This window comes from Sesamum indicum, linkage group LG6 (genome assembly GCF_000512975.1).
Source record: "Sesamum indicum cultivar Zhongzhi No. 13 linkage group LG6, S_indicum_v1.0, whole genome shotgun sequence".
NCBI lineage: Eukaryota > Viridiplantae > Streptophyta > Magnoliopsida > Lamiales > Pedaliaceae > Sesamum > Sesamum indicum.
The window spans coordinates 20,917,059-20,938,514 of record NC_026150.1 but is presented as its reverse complement, the minus strand read 5'-3'; the positions used below and the strand labels follow the sequence as shown (position 1 = coordinate 20,938,514).

General features: G+C 33.1%; 1 protein-coding gene across 4 annotated transcripts; it reads right to left on the bottom strand.

Moving 5' to 3' along the window:
* LOC105165295 (ent-copalyl diphosphate synthase, chloroplastic) lies at nucleotides 4,091-10,541 on the bottom strand. 4 transcript variants are annotated; one of them, XM_011084261.1, is made up of 15 exons: nucleotides 10,236-10,541; nucleotides 10,049-10,126; nucleotides 9,822-9,898; nucleotides 9,426-9,723; nucleotides 8,466-8,649; nucleotides 7,313-7,527; nucleotides 7,114-7,234; nucleotides 6,886-6,998; nucleotides 6,476-6,702; nucleotides 5,904-6,019; nucleotides 5,355-5,453; nucleotides 5,011-5,262; nucleotides 4,811-4,922; nucleotides 4,474-4,689; nucleotides 4,091-4,391 (listed from the first exon to the last, which is right to left on the bottom strand). In XM_011084261.1, exons 1-15 carry the CDS (start codon nucleotides 10,330-10,332, stop codon nucleotides 4,146-4,148), a joined length of 2,451 nt encoding a protein of 816 aa, XP_011082563.1. In that variant the 5' UTR covers nucleotides 10,333-10,541; the 3' UTR covers nucleotides 4,091-4,145. The 4 variants fall into 4 exon arrangements, with proteins under 4 accessions (XP_011082563.1, XP_011082564.1, XP_011082565.1 ...); XM_011084262.1 differs by having other exon boundaries at nucleotides 10,049-10,117; XM_011084263.1 differs by lacking the exon at nucleotides 5,355-5,453.

The window sequence follows — 21,456 nt, the reverse complement described above, 5'->3', positions numbered from 1 at the left end:
GTAGATGCCATAGCCCTAGACGAGTCGTTGGTTTACAACGTGCCTAAAAATTATTGGTACATCAAGAGATTCTTAGTGAAGAACCAATTCCACTGTGATAAATAATAAGCTCATGTGTAGACTACTCTTTCAAAGAGCACTTTAGCTATGTGAAAATTAATAGTTCCTAGACTACGATACACAGTGTAATAGAATCTTCTAGCCACTGCAAGAAAGTTTTGCTTGATACTATATTCTAAATCCCCTGAGCACTGGGTGAGCACTAGTTTCACCAGTTCTTACATGTCTGACTCTATTTGAACAGTTTGTGATGCCTCCTCCCAGTCACCCACACACCCTTCAGCCTCTTGCACCTTGATTCAACATAAACAAACATCAGTGAAATTACCAAGAGAATCATCTTAAAATCTGTAAAATATCAGCAATAGCTAACCTTTCGGTTATGAAACAGGCGAAGGTGGTGGCAGACTCTGCTAGTGACCTATAGGAACTGTTGATACTTAGGATGGGACAACAAAAATTCATCTAATGTTGCTTCTCCTTCCGCCACTCAGATTTAAGGTCTGCACGAAAAGCTCTGGGTCTCCAACTTTCCCCATATCATGATCATCATTTCCTTCTTTACATGTTCTTACCTAATTCTGCCACTGCAGAGATATTATGATAGTGAAATATACTCTATAACGTACAAACAAGTCTCCTGAGTTGCGATTAATTGATAATGGTCTATAGGTTATAAGAATTTATAGGGTACAAACAAGTCTTTCGAGTTGCGATTAGTTGATAATCGTCTATAGGTTATAAGAATTATGTGCCTATAATTGATGCAGTGTGTCTTAAAGTCCTATGCTCAATGTCAAGATGCCTCTTTTCGATAAAATAAAAATATTTCCCTCTCTCACGATCACAGGTATATTAACCTACTTGATTGAATCACATAAATCTTATATTTTTATCTGTTTTATGCTTTAGCTTGTGCGTGAATTATGACAAGGCCGATGGAGATACAATCTTGATCAATTGCCATATTTTAGCTGCTACTGAGGATTTTTCAAGAACAGCATAAAAGAAAGTCTTGGAGTTACCGCATGATTCAATTCTTGATAGACGTCTTTGTCGTGCACTAATTGTGCTTCCAATGAGAGCTGACTCACAGTCCTGATCAGAATCCCCACCAAACTTTTTCTTGGTTTAAACCTGTCAAATGTCAATGATCATTCAGCTACATGCCTACATGCATATTGATTTGATTTTGAAATTTATCCAGCTATTGATTTTCCTTGTTCTTGCACATACCGTCCTCCATTCGAGTCCCTGACAATGCTGCCATGTTTGAATTCGTTAACAAAGGCCCGCTCTCGTTCCCTGGAAAGTTGTTGCCAATCAAAATATGACACAATTGTCTCTACTAAGACCATGGCCTTAGTCCAAGCCAACCGCTCTCCTGATTTTTCTAGCTTGAATATACTGGCTGCAGCTATGTAGTAAGCTTGGAGAAGGCTTCTTTCACTCAACCCAAACCCCCCAAAACTGCATTTTGTACACCATCTGCACCCCACAAAAATAAATAAATACAAGTCATGACAATTACGAGTTTATCAAATCTTCGAATAATGATGTTACTTAAGAGTAAAAATTATTAAAGAAAATAAAAAGTTTCTTATTCTTGGATGCATTTTCCCTCATGCAAATGCAGGGTCTGGCAATGGTTGTACTCTAATTTTGCTGGCTTAAGATAGTCGTTGTTATTAACATAGGGCATTATGAAGATATGTGAATATTGGAATAATTAGACTTCTTATTCACATTGTTGAAATAACATTTTTGGCATCGGACATTGTTGCAACTATAGCATTAGTATCTATAGCCATGAATTTTTTTTTTTATTGCAATTTCAAAGGAAATAGTTCGGCAACGGATATTATACAAAATCCATCCAGAAAATTGCAACGATAACAAAGTTTTTTTTTTGTTTTTTTGTGGTGGTTATATTTATCTAGGATGCTCAAACTAACTTGCATGACATTATATGAATAGTACATGCTAGTAAGATAGGAGCTCAATGTTATGAGTCGTTTGATGTGATTGATTCAAGTAAATTACTGCCATAAATATTTTACCAGTCCATGCATTTTACCACGTTTACTCAATCTTTTATGTTCGGAACAACTCTATTGAATAGCGTAGTGCCACTTCGAACCCGATCGTCATATGCTCGTCATTTTCATCCTCAAGCTTGTCAATATTCTGCCTGAGAAATAATATCCCTGTAAATGAAAACTGTTTGATCATTGTCTTAATCAATACTCTTATGAATACTGGACTTCCAACAATACTGTTTTTTGTTTCTACACAATACACATTAGTGAGTTTGAAAAACGAGAGATAAGAAGACGAAAAATGCATTTCCCGCCGTACAGTGCATATTAAAAAGGAAAAATTAAATTCACCCATCGAGAGAAAGAGGAAGAGAGCTTCTTCAGAGAACATGCAACGGCACCGAAAGACCGCTCCGAGGGGAAGGGGGGTGATCGGAGAATTATAAATTTTGTATACGTAATGTATGTATGTATATATATATATTAAAATGCGATACAAATTATAATATGAGGAGTGGGCCGCCACCTATCAGTCCAACAGATCCAACCCTGTAGATCCCAAACAACAAAAGCTATCATGCACATTTTGTTCCAAATTAAACTAATGTGGCAGGATTTGAAAGCAAGGCCTTATTTAACAAGCCTACTCATGAGCTAGTGGGGATGACACATCGTAAATCCACATCAAAGACTACGTCACCCTGAAAACTTTTCAGCTAACTCTCCCTATTAGCCAAATCAAGCAGCTGGTAACTACTTCCTAGATTTTCAAGTTGACTGGGCAATGTCTATTCAAATTATCATAACTTTTTTAAATAAGTCAAAATCATGTTAGTTAGCTAACATCTGTAGGTTTCTTTTGACATGCAGCTTGTTATAACCGATTTTTGAATTTCACTTTGAATCACTCTATAAATAGAAGTATGTTGCACTTAAAAGAGGTAACTCAAACTATTTACACTTATCTATCACAATACAACAAGGATAGACATTTGTTCATTTTCTGCACCCTACAAGCTCATTTTAGCTTACATTGCCATATTTAAGCACTCTATATATTTATTTCACCATTGTCTCTAATGATTCCAAATCTATTTATTTCTTAGTAATTCAATTACTGACTTGAGAATCAGCCTGTTAACCTCTATTTTGTAAATTAGTTCTCAGTAATTTTAGGATTTTCACTAAGATCCTTCTACTATTGTGGTGCTACTGATGATTCATGTCTACATCATCAGTACATTCAAACTCAAATACTAATTTAATACTCAATTTCTAAATCAACGAATATATTAAAAGAAAACAATGAAATAACGCACTACTATTAAAGTGGACTATATTATACCCATATATATGGTACTCGAACTCTGAAAAGACGAGTAGATGCTTATTAACAACCAACTCATCTAAAAGTTTAAGTTGCTAGGAAGAAAAACTATTTAATATTAATACCTTAATACCCCCTCCGCCACATGCAAATCATGCATGTTAAACGTTTCTTTTATAAATAGGAGACAATGAGATCCGAATCCAAAACTTCCCGTGTGATCCAACTCTAATACCATATCAAACGACCACCTTATCTAAAAGTAAAAAAGAATAATTTAATATTAATATCTTAACAATATAAAATTAACTTAAATTTAATCAAACTTTTTTTTAAACTTTACAACCTCACTCCACTATTCACATCTCTTTTTAATAAAAGAAATAGAAAAAAAAGAATTAATTACTCCTCACTTGCCATCTTAGAACATTTAACAACAATGAGAGGTGAGTTATGCCTATTCATGATTTGCTTCAACAAAAATGCAAAATTAAACTCCCAAAATTTATCTCATAATAGAAGGCACCATTTATAGGTGACATATAGAGATTGCACATACTGTGCTAGTGACATAGTAGCCAACACCCCGTAGGCATAGTTGTCTTATCACTTTTGACTCATTAGCATTTGTCTCGATTGTACAAACGGCGACCTAATCAAGAGATTCGTACTAAAGAATCAAATCAATTCCACTATGATGAGTGATCGATGAGTTCATCTCATGTGCATATTACTCTATCAAAGAGCACTTTAGCTATGTGGAAATTGATACTTCCTGGGCTACAATACGCAGTGTAATAAAAACTTTTAGCCACTACAAGAAAGTTTTGCTTGATACTATAATCTAAATCTCCAGAGAATTGGGTGAGCAGTACTAGTTTCACCAGTTCTCGCATGTCCGACTCTATTTGGACAGTGGTGATGCCTCCTCCCATGTCACCTACACACCCTTTGCCCTCATGCACCTTGATTCAACATAAACAAACGTCAGGGAAATTGCGGAAAGGAAAATCAGCCTAAAATCTGTAAAATATGAGCAGTAGCTACCTTTCGGTTATGAAACAGGCGAAGGTGGTGGCAGACTCTACTAGTGACCTGCAGGAGCTCTTGATACTTGGGATGGGACAACACTGATTCAACTAAAACTCTATTGTTGCATTTTCCGCTGCTTAGATTCAAGGTATGCACGAAAAGCTCTGCGTCTCTAGCTTGCCCCATATCATCATATCCTTCTTCCCATGTTAATCTCAACCACTTTTCCCACTGCACACATACTACCATAGTGAAAAATATATAGCTGACGATTGAGTGACTAACATATCACAAGGCGACTAAAGATACGACAATGAGTTTTGCCATGTTTAGCTGCAGATGAGGATTTTACCGCATGATACAATTCTTGATAGATGTCTTTGCCGTGCGCTAATAGTGTGTCCAATGACAGGTGACTCACAGTCCTAATCAAAATTCCCGCCAAACTCTTTCTTGTTTTATGCCTATATCAATAACATATATTTTATTTATACCATGAATCACTTTGAAAGTTTGTTTCAGTTTTGACAATTATCTTGTTCTTACACATACCGTACTCCATTTGCATCCCCGACAATGCTGTCATGTCTGAATTCGTTAAAAAAGACTCGTTTTTGTTCCCTGGAAAGTTGTTGCCTGTCGAAATACGATACAATTGTCTCCACTAAAACCGCGGTCTTAGCCCAAGCTAATCGCTCTGTTGATTTTTCTGGCTCGAATATACTGGCTGCAGCTACATAGTAAGCTTGAAGAAGGCTTCTTTCACTCAACCCAAACTCCCAGAGCCCACAATTTTTATACCATCTGCATCCCACAAAAATAAATAAGTGAAAAACATCGCGAACAATGTTACATTATAAGCATAAAAATAACTAAAAAAATAACAAATTCCTTACTTTTGAATACTTTTCCACTCGTGCTGATGTAGGGCCTGACAATTGTTATAGTCTAATTTCGCCAGCTCGAGATAGGTGTTATTATTAATATACGGCATTCTGAATATATGAATAATGACATAATTAATCAAAATTCTTATTAATTTCACTCTTTAAATATGAGAAAAAGAGACGCAAAATCCATAAATCATGTATTGTATCAAACCTTTTTTTTTTTTGTTAAAATATCACATGATGTTGTCTCAGCATTTTGCCAAAAAATGTGTCGGAAAATTCTTATCCAAATCAGGTCCGACCAAACTAAATCCATCATAGAGCAAGTTGATTTACTTGTGGTGTGATCAGTCACTCTTTCATGAACTACATACCAATCACACGGTAAGTGGCATTGAACTTGCTATATAATTAGTTCAAATCCGGCCAACCTCAATATGAGTTAAAATTTCAGGTCCGAATCACATGAGAAAACTTTATGTGGCTTAATTATCTTTCTTATTAAATATATGGAGTTACCCATACAAAAAAATAATGAAATAGTAGAAAAAGTACCTGTACAAGGTTTTTCCAATCCAAACGTCGTTGTCCCCACCGTACTGTTCTAAGAAGAATCTCGTTTCAAGCCGAGGTAGACTCGCGTACCACGGCAGATCTAGTGCATACCCCACCTGTTATTCTAATTTCTCATCAACTTTCTTTCTATTCTTTGAATTGTTCTATAAACACATTGACCCACTAAGAAAACAATGCAAAACAGCAGCCAAAAGTTCGAACTTGAAAGTTGCTTAATTCTGTACAAACGTCAAATTTGTATATGTTTTATTTATTATTCCATTTACAATGCAATTAGTCAAGTATAAATCTCCTAGTTTTGTTATTATAGAATTTTAATAGGTGATTGATTAATCTTTCTAAAGTCAAAGTGTAATTCATTTAATCGTGTGATGGATTTGAATTCTCTTTTTTGTTCAGTAAAATTGTCGTATATATATCTCACTTTCATTTGCACACACACACAAGTTTATATATAAAATATCTCCCTTCACTACAACTCTTCCTTTTACAAAGTAATAAATTGAGATTAAAATTTCATACATATTAAGTCAAGTAAGTAATAAACATACCTCGCCTGGCAGGTCTTTGGCGATAACCCATTTATCAAGTAGTTCATTACTAGCTCTTTTTTCTTGCAAGAACTTGGTCGAGAACTTTCTTGCATCTGCAAGTATGTCTTCTCCGGGAAACATAACCTGAGAAGCCCGATACAAGTTGTATATTCCAGTAACAGCCTGGTCGGTCTGCCCCACGAAGCAGAAGAACTCTCCACTATTCTCAAAGTGCTTGAACACATCTGCCAATTAACCCACACAAAATACACTAAGATCTGATGCCCCTCGCACTACACAAGGTGATATTCAAGTACATGCACACTATCATGTTGCACGTGCATGGTAATTTTCAATGATATCTTTTCTCCTCATTTGAAATGCTAGTTTCCAATGTTCTTGATTTACAAAAAATATAATATATTTACCAGTAGAAACATCGTAACCATGCAACCTCAGAAGCCTAAACCCCATTGCCGTGTCGTCAATGTCTTGAACCTTAGAGTTTCTTGCCCAACAGATCCCTTTATTCGTCCAGTATCTGAAATTTCTCAATAGCATTTATAATCATAGTATATAAAAACATATATATATATATACATATATACATATATATTAGTAACAATTTAATCATATACGGCACAAGAGTGCAGTACCTATGAACATAATCGATACATTCGTCAATTTCATGTTGAAAGTACCGCGAAATTCCCAGCCTCTGCAAGCGATCTACGGCCCAGAGCCGCTCAAACAAGTCCACAGGGTACACATTCGGAACTAAACCAAAAAAAGAAATGAAAACAAATAATCAAATATTTTCTTTAAATAGAACTGAATTAGTTTATGCAATTTCACCTCCCCCATTGAATTTTTGAACAATGTCAGCAAGATATTTGAGGCAATTCTCATTCTTGGTCTGCTGGAGAGCAAAGGCAGTGGAGGATGGAGAGAAGAGGAATGAGCCGTCAGCAGACTGTAAGTTCAATAGCTTTTGCCAATCCAGGCCCGGCATCCCTTCCAAGCTGTGCAGTAAAGTGGTGGGCACTCTGTGCAATGTGTCCCATGGTATCCTATGGATCGCACCCCCACACAATTAAAGCACTAAGTTTGGTTTCATTTTCGACTAATTTTTAGAATGGGTCAAAACATATTTAATATTTATCCTTATATAAAAACATTCACTATGTTTCGTTTTATATTTTGACATTTCTTGAGAATAAAACACATTTAATATTTATTTTTGTGTTTTTTATACCTTATCTATGTGTTTTTTTTTTGTTTTTTAATTTTCTAAATGTATATACTCTTGTATGTGTACAATATAAAAGAGACGTAATTTGATAATGAACAGTAATTTTTGTCTCCAAAAAGTACAACATGAAACATACAATATTTATATATATACATATTTACAAAAATATATATAAAAGATATATGATTTGACAATAAACAGTGATTTTTGTCTCAGAAATCCCAACATCAAATCTACACCACTTATTTTAAATTATTTCAAAATACAAATCCAAACACTATGATCATATCTTGTATTTTATCTCATTTATATACACTCACATACATAAATATATATAAAAGAGGCATAATTTGGCAATAAGTTGACTATGAACAGTAATTTTTGTCTCCCACACAACACAACATTAAACATAGACATAATTTAATAATGAACAATAATTTTTATCTTTCAAAATACAATCAAACATACAACACTTATTTTAAATTATTTTAAAAATAAATTCATTCATACACACTATCTCTAATATGTAATTATTTATCTCTATCTTTATATTTTTATTTCCACCAAACACAAGGAAAACACCTCAAAAATAAATCCAAACATTGTGATATTTCCATAAAGAAATTTTGCTTTGATTGCTTTTCGACCTATCTTTATTAAATAATTATATTTAATTACTCGACAGATAAATTATAATAATATTACTTTATGTTTCTTTAAATTGATAGATAGAGTAATTATAATGATTAGTCTCACCTTCTGAGCTTCAAGTCTCTTCGGGCGTGTATGCGTTGCAGGGCTGGGGAATGATTGGGAATGTGGATGCCCAGGCTTTTGGCTATTTCGATGAGCGATGGCAGCGCCACTTCGAACCCGATTGGCATCTGCTCCTCATTTTCATCCTCTAGCTTGTGAATGTTCTCTCTAATAAATGATATCCCTGTAAATTTAATCAAAATTATTTGTGTTAATTAAATAAAAAGTATTTTTAATATGATGCTACAAATACTTTGTTACCTGATTCTACAATATAAATACTTTTTGTGGGTCCTACCCAAACACTAATGGGTTCGAGAATTTTCAGTTGGAATCTGATTTTATCCAGACAAATTAATTTTATTTTGTTATATGATCGTCGTATTGATTTTCTTGAAATTTATAAAGAAATTGACATAAAATTTTGTGAGAGTTAATTAAGACTACGTCTTTATTTTCTAAAAGAAAATCATTATTGGAAAATATATAGACTCAATTGTATTTTTAATTTTTTTAATTATACATTTTTGGCATTTTTAATCCTGCAACGTGTTAGTTGTAAATTAGCTATTATTTTTTTTAAATTTCACAATTTCAAGACAAATTCGATCATAATTTTCAAAGTTCACCAGAAAATTAGCATGTAAGGGTTTAAAAAATAGGGAACCACGTCTTATTATATGAATTAGATCGATATATATGACAAGGAGTGATTGATATTAAAAGAAAAAAAGAAAGCGACGTGGCATAAGTTGCCATGACCATAGAAATCCATTCGTTACTTTTAATCCATTCGTTACTTTTCGATCAACTTTATATTAGAATCACAAAACTAAAAAAAAGTGAAAAATTAGTTTACAACCCCAATAAATTAAATAACTAAAATGGCAAATAATTATAATTATACAACTAAAATTTCAATTAAGCCAATATATATATATAGTAATGAAAAGGATGAACCTTTATCGGTTTTGTCAGGGTGCAATTTCCAGGATTTCAAAGCAACCACACATGCTAATGTGTTGATGATTCTGTCATGAGCCGTAAAGGTGTCCCTGTCACCCCACGATCCATCGTCGTGCTGGTTGTTGGAAATCCAGTGGATGCTGGAAGGAAACTGCGGCACTCCACCGCCGCCAATATCCTCCAGCAGCGCCACCCACGCGGTGTCATAGGGCGACACGCTTATCTCCCCGTCATCCATGGACCGCAGCATCGATCGAATCACCCCCACTAATTCCCGTATCTTATCTGATATCTGCGAAAAGAAAAGGGCAATGTAGATTGATACGATCGATGAGTGGGGGGAAGTGGGAACAGGAGAATTAGCAAAAAGGAATGTTTCCAAGTACCCACTTTATCTCTGTCATTCTCCACATTATCCTTCTTCCACTTCATCACTCCCTCACCACTCTCAATCACATCTATGTATCCTGCAGTTCCATACAACTACTCAGTCTACATCGATCATACGTAATATCCATGATTTTTTTAATTCAAACTTAATTAGGTCTTGGAAATTAATAACACACAAATTCCTGCAAGAGTACTGTAATTCCATCTTGTTTAATTGGGGTACGTACGGCCGCCTCCGGGAATTGCATGATATTGCAGGGAAGTGATCACCGGTGAAGTCCGAGGAAGAAAAACACCTGCAACAACTAGATAGCATGACCATGATTGATGATGAGTCTGTTTTGATTTTAACCGTTGATTAAATGGAAATGGAGTAGTTATGCGTATGTGTGTGAGAGATTCAGGAGTATTCACCGGCGGTGGAAAGACGAAGAGGATTTTTCTCCGGAAGACTGCCGGGGGAAGGGGGTGACCGGAGGAGAGAGGTGGTGTGGGAAGCAATTACTGACATGGTTTCTTGATCAACCGTTTGTTTTCTTGCAACTCGGTTGCTGAGAAAAGAGCAGCGAGGAAGAAATATTAAGAGGTGGGGGTGGGGGTGGGGGTTTAATGAGCAGACAGATGCTAGCACCGACTTCCTAAGTGATTCTCACGAATGGGTGCATGGTAGAACCCAAACTCATGAAAATGACGCCGCTCTGTCTTTTCCCCTTGCTGAGATGTTTTTTCATTGGGTTAAATGCAATTTATAATAAAGATTCTTGGAAAAAAAGATATTCTTATATCTTTTCAATTGAATTGTCTTTATAACGGTGAAAATACTTTCTCACATGCATTAAAATGTGAAGACGTATGGGGATAATTTGATCATAATAAAATTTATTTAACTTGTAATATATCAACAATAAGTCATGAATCAGGAGTAAATATGAATTGATTTTCTATTTTTTGTTAATTTCAGTAAATTCAATGAATTTTAATCTACGGAGGGACTTATTTGCTAAACGAAAACAAATCTCATGAACGCTAGATATAATTTCCCAAATTACAAGAAATTTACGTATAATTACATCAAAACTTAAAAAATGAAGTGGTAATTGTGACACTATCAAAAAAGTATTAAAATTTCTATTCTAATAATCCTTTTTTGAAAAAAATAAATAAATAAAAGTATTCTAATAATAGTAAAGATGGTATGATGATGTGAAGTGTAATGAGTGGGCGAAAGCTAATTCGTACCTCTTACTTTCTCCTCCTCTTGCTATAATTCAGACAGAAGTTTATTTTGTACACTGTATCTTAAAATCCTTTCAAGAAAACTGAGACAATGAGTTTTACTGATTCCTAATTTGCTTCAACAAAAACGCAAAGATTGAGACCAAAAAGCTACAACATTATTATTATGTTGTTGGTTACATAAGTATTCAATTTGTTTTTGGATAACACGAGTTTCGAGTTAATAAATATTGAAAGTATTTTAAAAATTTGCAGAAAAATTGTAAAATTAATGAAAACAAGATACGTAATAGTCGTAAAAATAATATTTAAATGTTTATTATTCTATTATTTATGCTAATTAATTAGCAAAGTAATTTATTTTCATGTAGTATATGATTATATATGTATTCGGGGTTATTATTTTATGTACTTGCTATTGAAATTAAATATAATGACATTGATATATAGATATAACATTACTAATTAGCATAATATTGGATCGATTATCATCGAATATGAAATATCTTTGCGTGACCTAAGAATTTATATATTTCTGAATAAAAGTATGTGTTAGAAAAAGAATATATATGAATAATTCATATATAGTAAATAGTCTCCCGTATATAAATGATTTATGTGCACAGAGATTAATTATTTATGTAAGTATATAATGGGTCAATTTACTCTTTAGCAGTGAAAGTACAACGATTCAAATCTCTGAATTCGACTCGTCTACAAGTCCATAGATTGATTGGATCACGAACACTTTTCTTGAAGATCACTCTATGAACATCTCCACATTGGATATTGCTTTGAATGTTGTGTAAACTACGAACACGCGCTGCGTATGGATTGCTGCCAGAGTAATTACTCACTCGTTTACAGACTTGAAATTTAAGGAGTCTATAATGATACTCCACATAAAAATATAGAGTTATACAGAGAGTGAGACTACTTGGAAAGAGTACCTTCAGGAGAGTGTTATGATCTCATACGTGACATCACTCTCTTGTGTTTTTGTGTTTCTTTGACCACAACGATGTACTCTATTTATCAGTATACTCAACTCTATTCCTAACAGGAATCCCTATCCAATATACATCTGGAGGACTTCAAACTCTATTTCGAGAAAGATTTATCCCAAAAGAGTTCTTATCCTAATATATATTTAGGAGACTACAAACTCGATCAAATAGCATTACCCTAAATGAGCCTTTATCTCAGCATTAAGTTGAAAGACTTCAAACTTTATATCAAATATGGATTCATATTAGGCCATAAATCCACAAACTCAACTCAATGTCCAACTGTATCAAATAAATATTTCGCTAAAAAAATTAGGAAGAAAGAAATTTTTTTAAAAACTCAACTGAAAAATTGAAAAGAAAACTCGATAATTTCGAAACTGTCATCTTTTTATAATTTCAATGGAAACGTATGGAAATTTAAAACCTTTCACTTTGTTAACATTTTCCTAAACAACGAAAGCAAAAGTACAAACTAAGATAAAACCTAAAGGCACAAAACAACAAGTGTGTGTTTGTTATGCAGTCGAATCTTTTATTATCAATTGGTGTCAGTGTGTAAAATACACATTACACATACATTTTGTTGTGTGTATAAAATTTAAGATAAGATATAACACTAATTTATAATAAAAAAATTTCAGTTCTTAACTGTAATTATGGAATCTTCCTTTTCTTTGATGCTTTCTCATAAACCGACGTTTTATTACACCTTACATGCGCCAAAAGGAACTGCCAAGCTTTCCACGTCATGCATTCCCGGCGGGTCCTGTGGTTCGGGTATGAAAATTCTTCTATTTGAATCTTAGATGGGTGCTTGTGTTAGGTGAATGGGTATAAAAATAAATAAATGAAAAGACTTTCCACGTCATTCGGTCCCTAGGGAATGAGATCACCGAGATTTGAAGGTTTTGAGTTCAAATGTGACTGAGTATTGTGTTAAAAATAAATGGATAATTAAACTTACATTTATACTCCTTTAGTGTAATTACTCATATCATCGTAATTTTTTTATATAATCATACATGCACTTAAAAAAATATCAATATCATTAGACCGACAACCCCTCTATTTTCCGACTCGAAACACTAATTTCAACCGAAAATATTCTTGAAAATCCTAAAATGCTCATATGCTCATGTTGACTCGATCAGACATTTATATGATTTTTCTTGGACCATAATGCTCCCCGCGGGTTGTTTCCATAACTACGAAATTTCAGAGGGTGGGTCGGAGTAATATTTATATCCTCATATATATTTTAATTATTAAAATGTGTACTTTTTATATAGAGATTCTAAGAAAGAAAATCGGTAAAATAGGATAGCTAGGCTCGTTTAAAATTTACTAGTTAATATGGAGATTTTAACGTGAAATTTTGTAAAGAATATAAAGCATAATGTTATGAAATTTTCATTTAGATTACAAATTGATATAATAAATAAAAAAAAATTATATGAGATCATATTGATCTCTCGACGAATAAACATTACTCTGACACCTCTTCTAATATTTTTTAATTACATAAAGACCCCTAGAAGCAAATATGTACACAAGAAAAAGAATTTACATCTTATTTTATGTTTTTTTTCCCCAAAGGATTTATCAGTTGGGAGATTATCGATATTTCACATTTTCAAGCCATTTTTTTTTACCGAAAATTATGAATTTGATTTCTATAATTATGCAAAAGACAGCAATAATTTGTATTATTACATCAAAAGTAGGGACTGTAAACATAATTATCCTTAACAAAAATGATGGTCCATATTAGGAGTTGGCGCACTGATGCTTATGAAAATGAAGTTGGGATGAATAACTGTGTTTGCAAGCAAGTTACATCAGCAGGTAAGATAAGAGCACATTCTCGTACAATTTATCGGAATCTTATTACCTATGGCCCATGCGCTATGGGTGATGAGTCTGATGACGAAACTCAAATTAACACCACTTTTGTATTACAGTCACTTTGATGGGGTTTGACTGAATTATCATTTAATATATTTTTTGAATTTTTTATAAAAAAATTGTGGACTGATATTCTCTAAGAATAATTTATTTTATGCACCCTCAAGTTTTTTATATTTTTTAAAATAAGGATAAAGTAGCGATTTAACTTCACCATTTAGGGGCTACATGATAATTTTTTATTTGATGAGGTATTTATAATTTTTTAAATAATAAAAAAATATTTATAATTATATCAAATCTAATAAGAAAATAGCGGTAATTTATACTTTGTTTTTTGTCAAGATGCTGAGGAATCAGTGAGTACTTGATTTTCCTTTATTATGGGCACTTGGCTGCATTACCAAACTAATGCCAATATTAGTTTTTGTTTTGTTTCTTATTTTGCTTTGGGTAGGATAATTTTCTGGTTGGTTAGTGTTTGTGCTATCACAAATTACGTTTTGATTGAAACCATTCTCATTTCGTATTAGGTCTTAAATATAAGGAGAAGTTGGTTATTTTGATAAAGGATTGGCAAATGTTTAATTGCAAGACTCAGTGAGAGTTCCCTTTTGGGTTATCTAACAAAATTGCAGGACCATTCCAATCGATCGTTCCTACTCAAATAGTACCATAATTAGCAAGGTAATTGTAGGTTGGATTGATCTTACATTAATTTTTTTTAAAAAAAATCAGGTTTTGATAATTTGGTTCGATTTTATATTTAGTAGACCGGATTATTATTATTATTTGTTAATTGTATTAAAGAAGGATTAATATTAATTAAGTATTTTGAGAAGATAACTCATTCATTGTCCCTCCAAATGGACAAAATTGGATCCCTGGGTACAACAGCTCAACAGATGGCTTGTGGGCGTGCGTTCAAGGAACGACAGATGCGCGCAGGACTGACTGACGTTAGCAATTGTGATGAGCGATGGCTGAGTAGTTTTAGATGATTTTTTAGACAAGACTGGATTTGTGGTATCCACTGTCATGACAACCACCGTCCACTTGACACGGATGAGATGCTTATTTCTTATTTTGATTAGCTCAGCAGTTGAGGGTTGTTCAGTGCACGATTTTGATTGTTTTGGCCTATAGAGTTGCATCTTGAGTTGTAACTATGTGCAAAAGGAAATAACACATCTCATGGTAAAGACAATTCATCATGCTTTCAAACAAGTTCTCACACAATGACTATCATCAAAATCAATCATTTAAAATTAGATTTTTTTTAACCGCTTTCCATTCTCTCGAGTGCATATGGCTTGAGTGTTTTCTCAGTACTTGCTATAATAATGCTTCACTATAAGCTTGCTTATACACCACATCTCCGCCACTTTAAAATAGTGCACGTAAATCAAAAATGTCTTTGATTTTGGTTATAATGGAATTTTGTTTTGGGGGTAGGAATTTTTTGGATAAGGAGGTTAAGTTCCAATAAACTCAATTAGAGCACCAAGAAATCGAGTGAACAATTAATCAAGATTCTCAAGAGTAACTTATCTAGCAATTCAATTCCTGATACTCTTTTGATAACTTCTTGAACTATGCCTTGCTATTTCTTTTTGGAGATATTTTGCTTTTTTTTTTTTTATGGCAAGAATATTGCTTTTTTTTTCCTTTGTCAACTTTTTCTTCTTTTCTTTTCTTTCTCTCTTTCTGCGATATGCATAGAACAAGGTAACAATATTAGCTCTCACACTTCTCCATAGTGTAAAACCACAATATTGGAACCCCTACACTCATTTTGAGATACAACCTTTAAAGCACGAAAACCACAATGTTCAAATTCTCACCTTGTCTTGAGAATCATTCTTTGGAATATACACTAGCAGTTATGCTTGGTAATTATGATGAGTGAGTACTGAGCAGTTCCAGATTGTTTTTGAGAAGGGCCTGGATTTGTGAGAGGCAGTTGTTATCGTCCACTGTCATGACAACCGCCATCCACTTGGCGCTAAGCGGACACTTGATTGGATTATTCTGATTGACCCAGCAGTTAAGGGTTATTCACTGCACAATTTTGTATTGTTTTGGCCTGCAAAGATGCACAGTGAGTTGTGTTTGCAAGTCTGACGCATTCATTGTATTCTTGTTTGAGGATTAATGCAAGGTTGGTGTTAATTCCTATAATTTATATGCAATGCTTATGTTGTGAATATTGTTGACTTGCTAAATCTAATTCAAAATTAAATTAAATACGAGGGCTTGGGAGGTTGAGTGATTGGCTAATTGGTGTAGGAGATATCGCACAGTTGGTGAAAAATTACTAACACTACAGAAAGATTGAAGATTAATGACATAAAATCAAATGAGAATTTTAATATTATCACTAATTACATATTTAGTGAAAGAATGTTTACTTTGTTAGAATAATGAATTTTATGATTTTAATAATTATTATAATTTTCTGAAAATTGCTATTAGCACAATTTAGACAGAAAAATATACACAAAGTGTCACTAAATACAATTAGTAACACATGTATAATGAAGATCTAAAGATAAAATAATAGTTATCACTATACTATGTTGTCACTAAGTTACTACTATAGATGTGTCATTAATTGTATTTAATGATAATTTTATACACAATTTTTGTCACTAATAATTATATAGTGACAAAATAAAAATAATTATCGCTTAATATATATTTTTAGTGATAACTTTAAAACTATCACTTAATATTTTTTTCACTAATATTATATTTTCTTGCAATGCAGACGTAGGAACCCCTATAACAACCACAATGATGACTACATCTCACATTTTAGCAAGGAATTCGCTATCCATAAATCTTTTTCTTTAATGAAAGAAATTATTTAAATCAAATTTGATCTTTCTCAATTAAATTACACAGTGACGAATTACACTTCATATAATTTGTATAATTAGAAAAAACGATCATTTACCTAACAAATGTAACAAACCTATTAAGTAATGATTTGGTGCAATCAAACTCTATTTGAATCAAAAAAAATTCTTAATAAGCTTTTCTATCTCATGTGTATGTGTTATCTAGCTTGATATTTCAGAATATATAATTATGTGTGTTCAATAAAATCATCATGTCGCCCCAATCCATCATCTCAACTCAAACCACACCGTAGTTGATGACCTAAGGGTTAGTTGAGTTGGTCTTGAATGGGAGAAAAAAAAAAAAAAAAGGATAATTACACTTCCCGTTTTTAAGGTTTAGTGTAATTGTACATAAACTTCTGTGGTTTGGAAAATTACATCCAGCACTCAGGAAGTTTGCTTCCGTCTAACAAAGTCAAAATTCTCTGAATTTGCTAACATTAACAAAAAAAAAAAAAACTGAATGAAAATTGATATCTCCCCTTGATTGGATGATTACTGACTTATTGCAGGTTAAACAATTTTTTAAGATTAAACTACCCTTATAACAGTGATGATATACCTCCCCATATGCATTAATGCGTGAAGATGTATGAGAGTAGTTTGATCATAAAAATATTTATTTGACTTGCAATAAGTTAGTAATAAGTCAATCAGGAGTTAATATAGATTTTTTTTTTAATTTCTTTATTATATCAATAAATTCGGTGAATCCTGACCAATGGAGGAATTTATTTGTTAGACGAAAGTAAAATTTAGGGGTGCTAGATATAATTCCTAAACCACAGAGGGTCTACATTTAATTACACTAAACCTCATGGGAGGAGAGTGTAATTATCCCAAAAAAAGTGTATTTCAACAATTAGCTTTGGTTTTAGGGATAATTACACTCCATTCCCTTGAGGTTTGGTGTAATTACATGTAGACCATATGTGGTTTGAATAAATCACATCTAGCATCCCTAAGATTTGCTTCCATCTAACAAATAAGTCCCTCCATTACTCAAAACTCACTGAATTCTCTTATATTAACAAAACAAAATGAATAAAAATTGATATTTACCCTCGATTGACTGTTTACTGACTTATTGCAAGTCATATAATTTTTTGGACTAAACTATCCTTATAACAAAAAAGATATACCTCCTCATGTGCATTAACGCATGAAGACGTATGAGGGTAATTTGATCATAAAAAGATTTATTTGACCTACAATAAGTCAGTAATAAGTCAATTAGGGTTCATATAGATTTTTTTCTAATTTTTTGTTAATATAAGTAAGTTTGGTGAATTTTGATTAATGCATGGATTTATTTGTTAGAAGGAAACAAATCCGGGAATGTTAGATGTAATTTTTTAAACCACAAGGGGTTTACATGTAATTACATCAAACCTTAGCGGAGGGAGTGTAATTATTCCTTAATTTTATATTTACATAGACCAAGCCCGCGTTCAAACTCGATGATGATAATGATGATGATGATAATAATAATAATAATAATAATAATAATAATAATAGAATTCGCCATATTTTTATACGCAAGTTGTGATAAAACATAAATTAGTATTCAAGGCAATAACAATAAAATTATGATACTTTTTTAGGGTTAAATATATTTTATACTTTTAAAAGTATGCCATTCTCATTAATTGCCTCCTTAAACTAAAAAAACCTTTACTTACCCTCCAACCCCCAATCTTTGATATAATCCTTCAAATTAAACATAAATGGCAAAAATACCCAAGGTAAAAATACCCATGACTATTAATAATGTCATATATTAATTTTAAGGCCACTTTATAGTAAAATATATCGACAAATTTGACTTCAAATTTTATTCTACTATGTTGTTAATAAATTAATACTTAATTGATATAAATTAATTAAATACAAAATAATTATTTGAAATTTAATTATATAAATAGTCATATTGATTTAGAAAAAAATTTACAAATTTAATAATTTCAAGTTAATGAATAAAAATGCAATTTTGGCATATTAAGATTTTACTCATACCAATACTCATACCCATGGGTATTTCGAGGTATAGACGCTACCTATACCCAAATTTATTTCAATAGGTATGGGTCCGAGTTTCAAGTTTAATGTAGAAATATTAGATACGTACAAGTTTGGACCGGTAATAACTATCATAATGGGTCTGGATTTGGGTATTGCTTACCCATTGAAAAGTCTAACGTATTGGATCCAATGTTAGGTTAATGGGGTAAAACAAAGTTACTTTTCGGGGGGGGGGGGGGGGGGGGGGTTTTTTTTTTTTTTTTTAAATTTAGATTTTTTGGGGGCCAAAACAGTAAACTTGACAACTACTTGCAATATTTTTGTCATTAAAATTAAATCTAGTGACTAGCATAAAATTGTACACATTTTGGGATTGCAAATTTTATGTATTTAAAACAGTTGAACTTTAAAATTTATTTAATTGTACAGCAATTGACTCTATATGAAAGACTGCAGAAATCGGTCCAACCCACCCCCAACTAAAACTCAAAATGCGATTTAATAATTATCGAGTTGAGACACTTTATTGAACTAAAAAAACTATCTAAAAATTGACGCAACCCGCTCCACGTATATAATCCAACTTGAAATATAGAATTAGACAACATATCAATAGTTCATAATAGAAATCAAAATGTGCAAAATTAAGACCACGCTAACAATATTACCAATCATATGTATGAACTAACCTTTTGGCAGCAGTAATTAATTAACTGCATGACTCATCTCTTCAATTTCTTCTGCAACTCTTCTTGCAGCAGCAGCACATTCTGACTGTGAAGGCCTTCTCTTCAAATTGCAGCCACTTCTACCACATGTGTAAGAGGTAATCAAGGTATGGAAGAGAAGGACATAACATGATAGAGAAGAGGTTGTCAGCATAGCCAAGTAATGACTGCCTATACTTTCCTACAAAAGAAGATCAAACATGCATTTAGGGTTTGTGAAAATTCAGGCAAGTCATTCTTGGCTACTAGTCAACACTCTTCATCTTCATGTAAAGCATCTCTTCCTCATTCTATGAATTTTGATGTCTCCCTTGTTTCGTATTTATAGCCGTAGGGTTGGGTATAGTATTGACCCTACCCTTACCCAAAATTCCTCATCCATAGTTTGTGTCCATTTAGGAATATATTCTAATCTATCCCGTGTCCCTTTACATGGGATTATATCGATATGGAATGTCAACCATGAGACGACCAAAACTCTAATGTCATTATAGACTAGATGAGAAGTTGTGATTGTGAGACGTGATATCTATGAGAGAATCGGAACATCGAGTACTTTAATTTTGCCTTTTGATTTGTTCGCATGGTATAATGATTTCTTTGTTCTTGATTTTATTGCTCCTAATTATATATTTCATGTCTCTTTAGATGGGATTATATCGGTATGGAATGTATTGTAATGGAGAATGATATATTATACGCATGAGCTGAAGTCGATGTGCAAGAAGGTAAGGACGATATGATGTTAGTTTGCATTAAAACTTGAGATGACAGAGTGTTTGACGTGGTTGCAAATGAGAAGTGATAACTAAGAGAGAATCGAAAAGATCGAATACGTGATTTAAATGTACAAATACAAATGTTCTTTGTCTATTTCAAAATTTTAGGTTTGCCCCTTGAGAAGGTGTTAGCATAATGTATCTCAATGGGTGCTTGTATAAACTTTTGCCACTAAATAAAGAGTGTACTCTTAATTTATCTTACCCGAATCAGGTTCAGCCAAATCAAATCAATCAAAGAGCAAGCGTGATATATTTGTCACGTGATTGATCACTTTTCCTAAAATGTGTACCAACCATACAAATACATTGCACTTGCTATATAATTAATGCAGGTCCCGATCTGAGTTAGAATTTCTCCTCATAATTATAATTACAATTTCAAGGAGTATACATGTAATTTTGCAAAGAACAAAATATGTATCTATATTATCCCAATCGCCCGCCCGGAGGAATATGTGCATCTAAAAGATCCTTGATGTTGTGTCCAATCCCAAAATTAGTTCTATAGATATGACCAGCATCAAGAAAAATAAATGCAATAGCTAAATGATGATGAGCCATATCACTCACCCATAAACTTTGTGTTTCTGGATGGAATCCCCCAAGAAGAGTTAGAATGACAGTTCCTGCTCCTTGGGACTTAAATGTAATTGAGAAGCTAAATGTGCGATTTTGAGCTGTCGTCCCGCTTATGAATACCAGCTTCTTTCACTCTTTAAGGCTGTCGGATGGTACTTGGTTGTTCCCTAAAGCATTTCCCATTCGCCCCTTGGCTTCGTTCAATCAAAAGCATTTCTCGCCCCAGGTCTGAGATCGAGGCCTTCTATGGCAAATTCGGTATGAATATGTTTAAACGGGGTGTTTAAGCTATCGAATAGAACAGCCCAAAATGTATTAACCCAATTACAAATGGGCTGGGCTTTCTTCGGAAACCAACTATTTTAGCCCGACATGTGACTGTCCAACTTTAAGCTTCAATATTTTTTTATTTTGGGCTTGGGAACTATTGGGCTGGGCTTCTCCTTGGAGTACAAACACGCACCCGG

Bases quoted from the DNA above. Each gene is read 5' to 3' on its own strand.
- LOC105165295 (XM_011084261.1), bottom strand. From the start codon at position 10,332: ATGTCAGTAATTGCTTCCCACACCACCTCTCTCCTCCGGTCACCCCCT. The intron at 10,127-10,235 runs GTGAATACTCCT...CATGCTATCTAG, and splicing joins TCTTCGTCTTTCCACCGCCG to TTGTTGCAGGTGTTTTTCTT. The intron at 5,263-5,354 runs GTAAGGAATTTG...TGTGGGATGCAG, and splicing joins GAGTGGAAAAGTATTCAAAA to ATGGTATAAAAATTGTGGGC.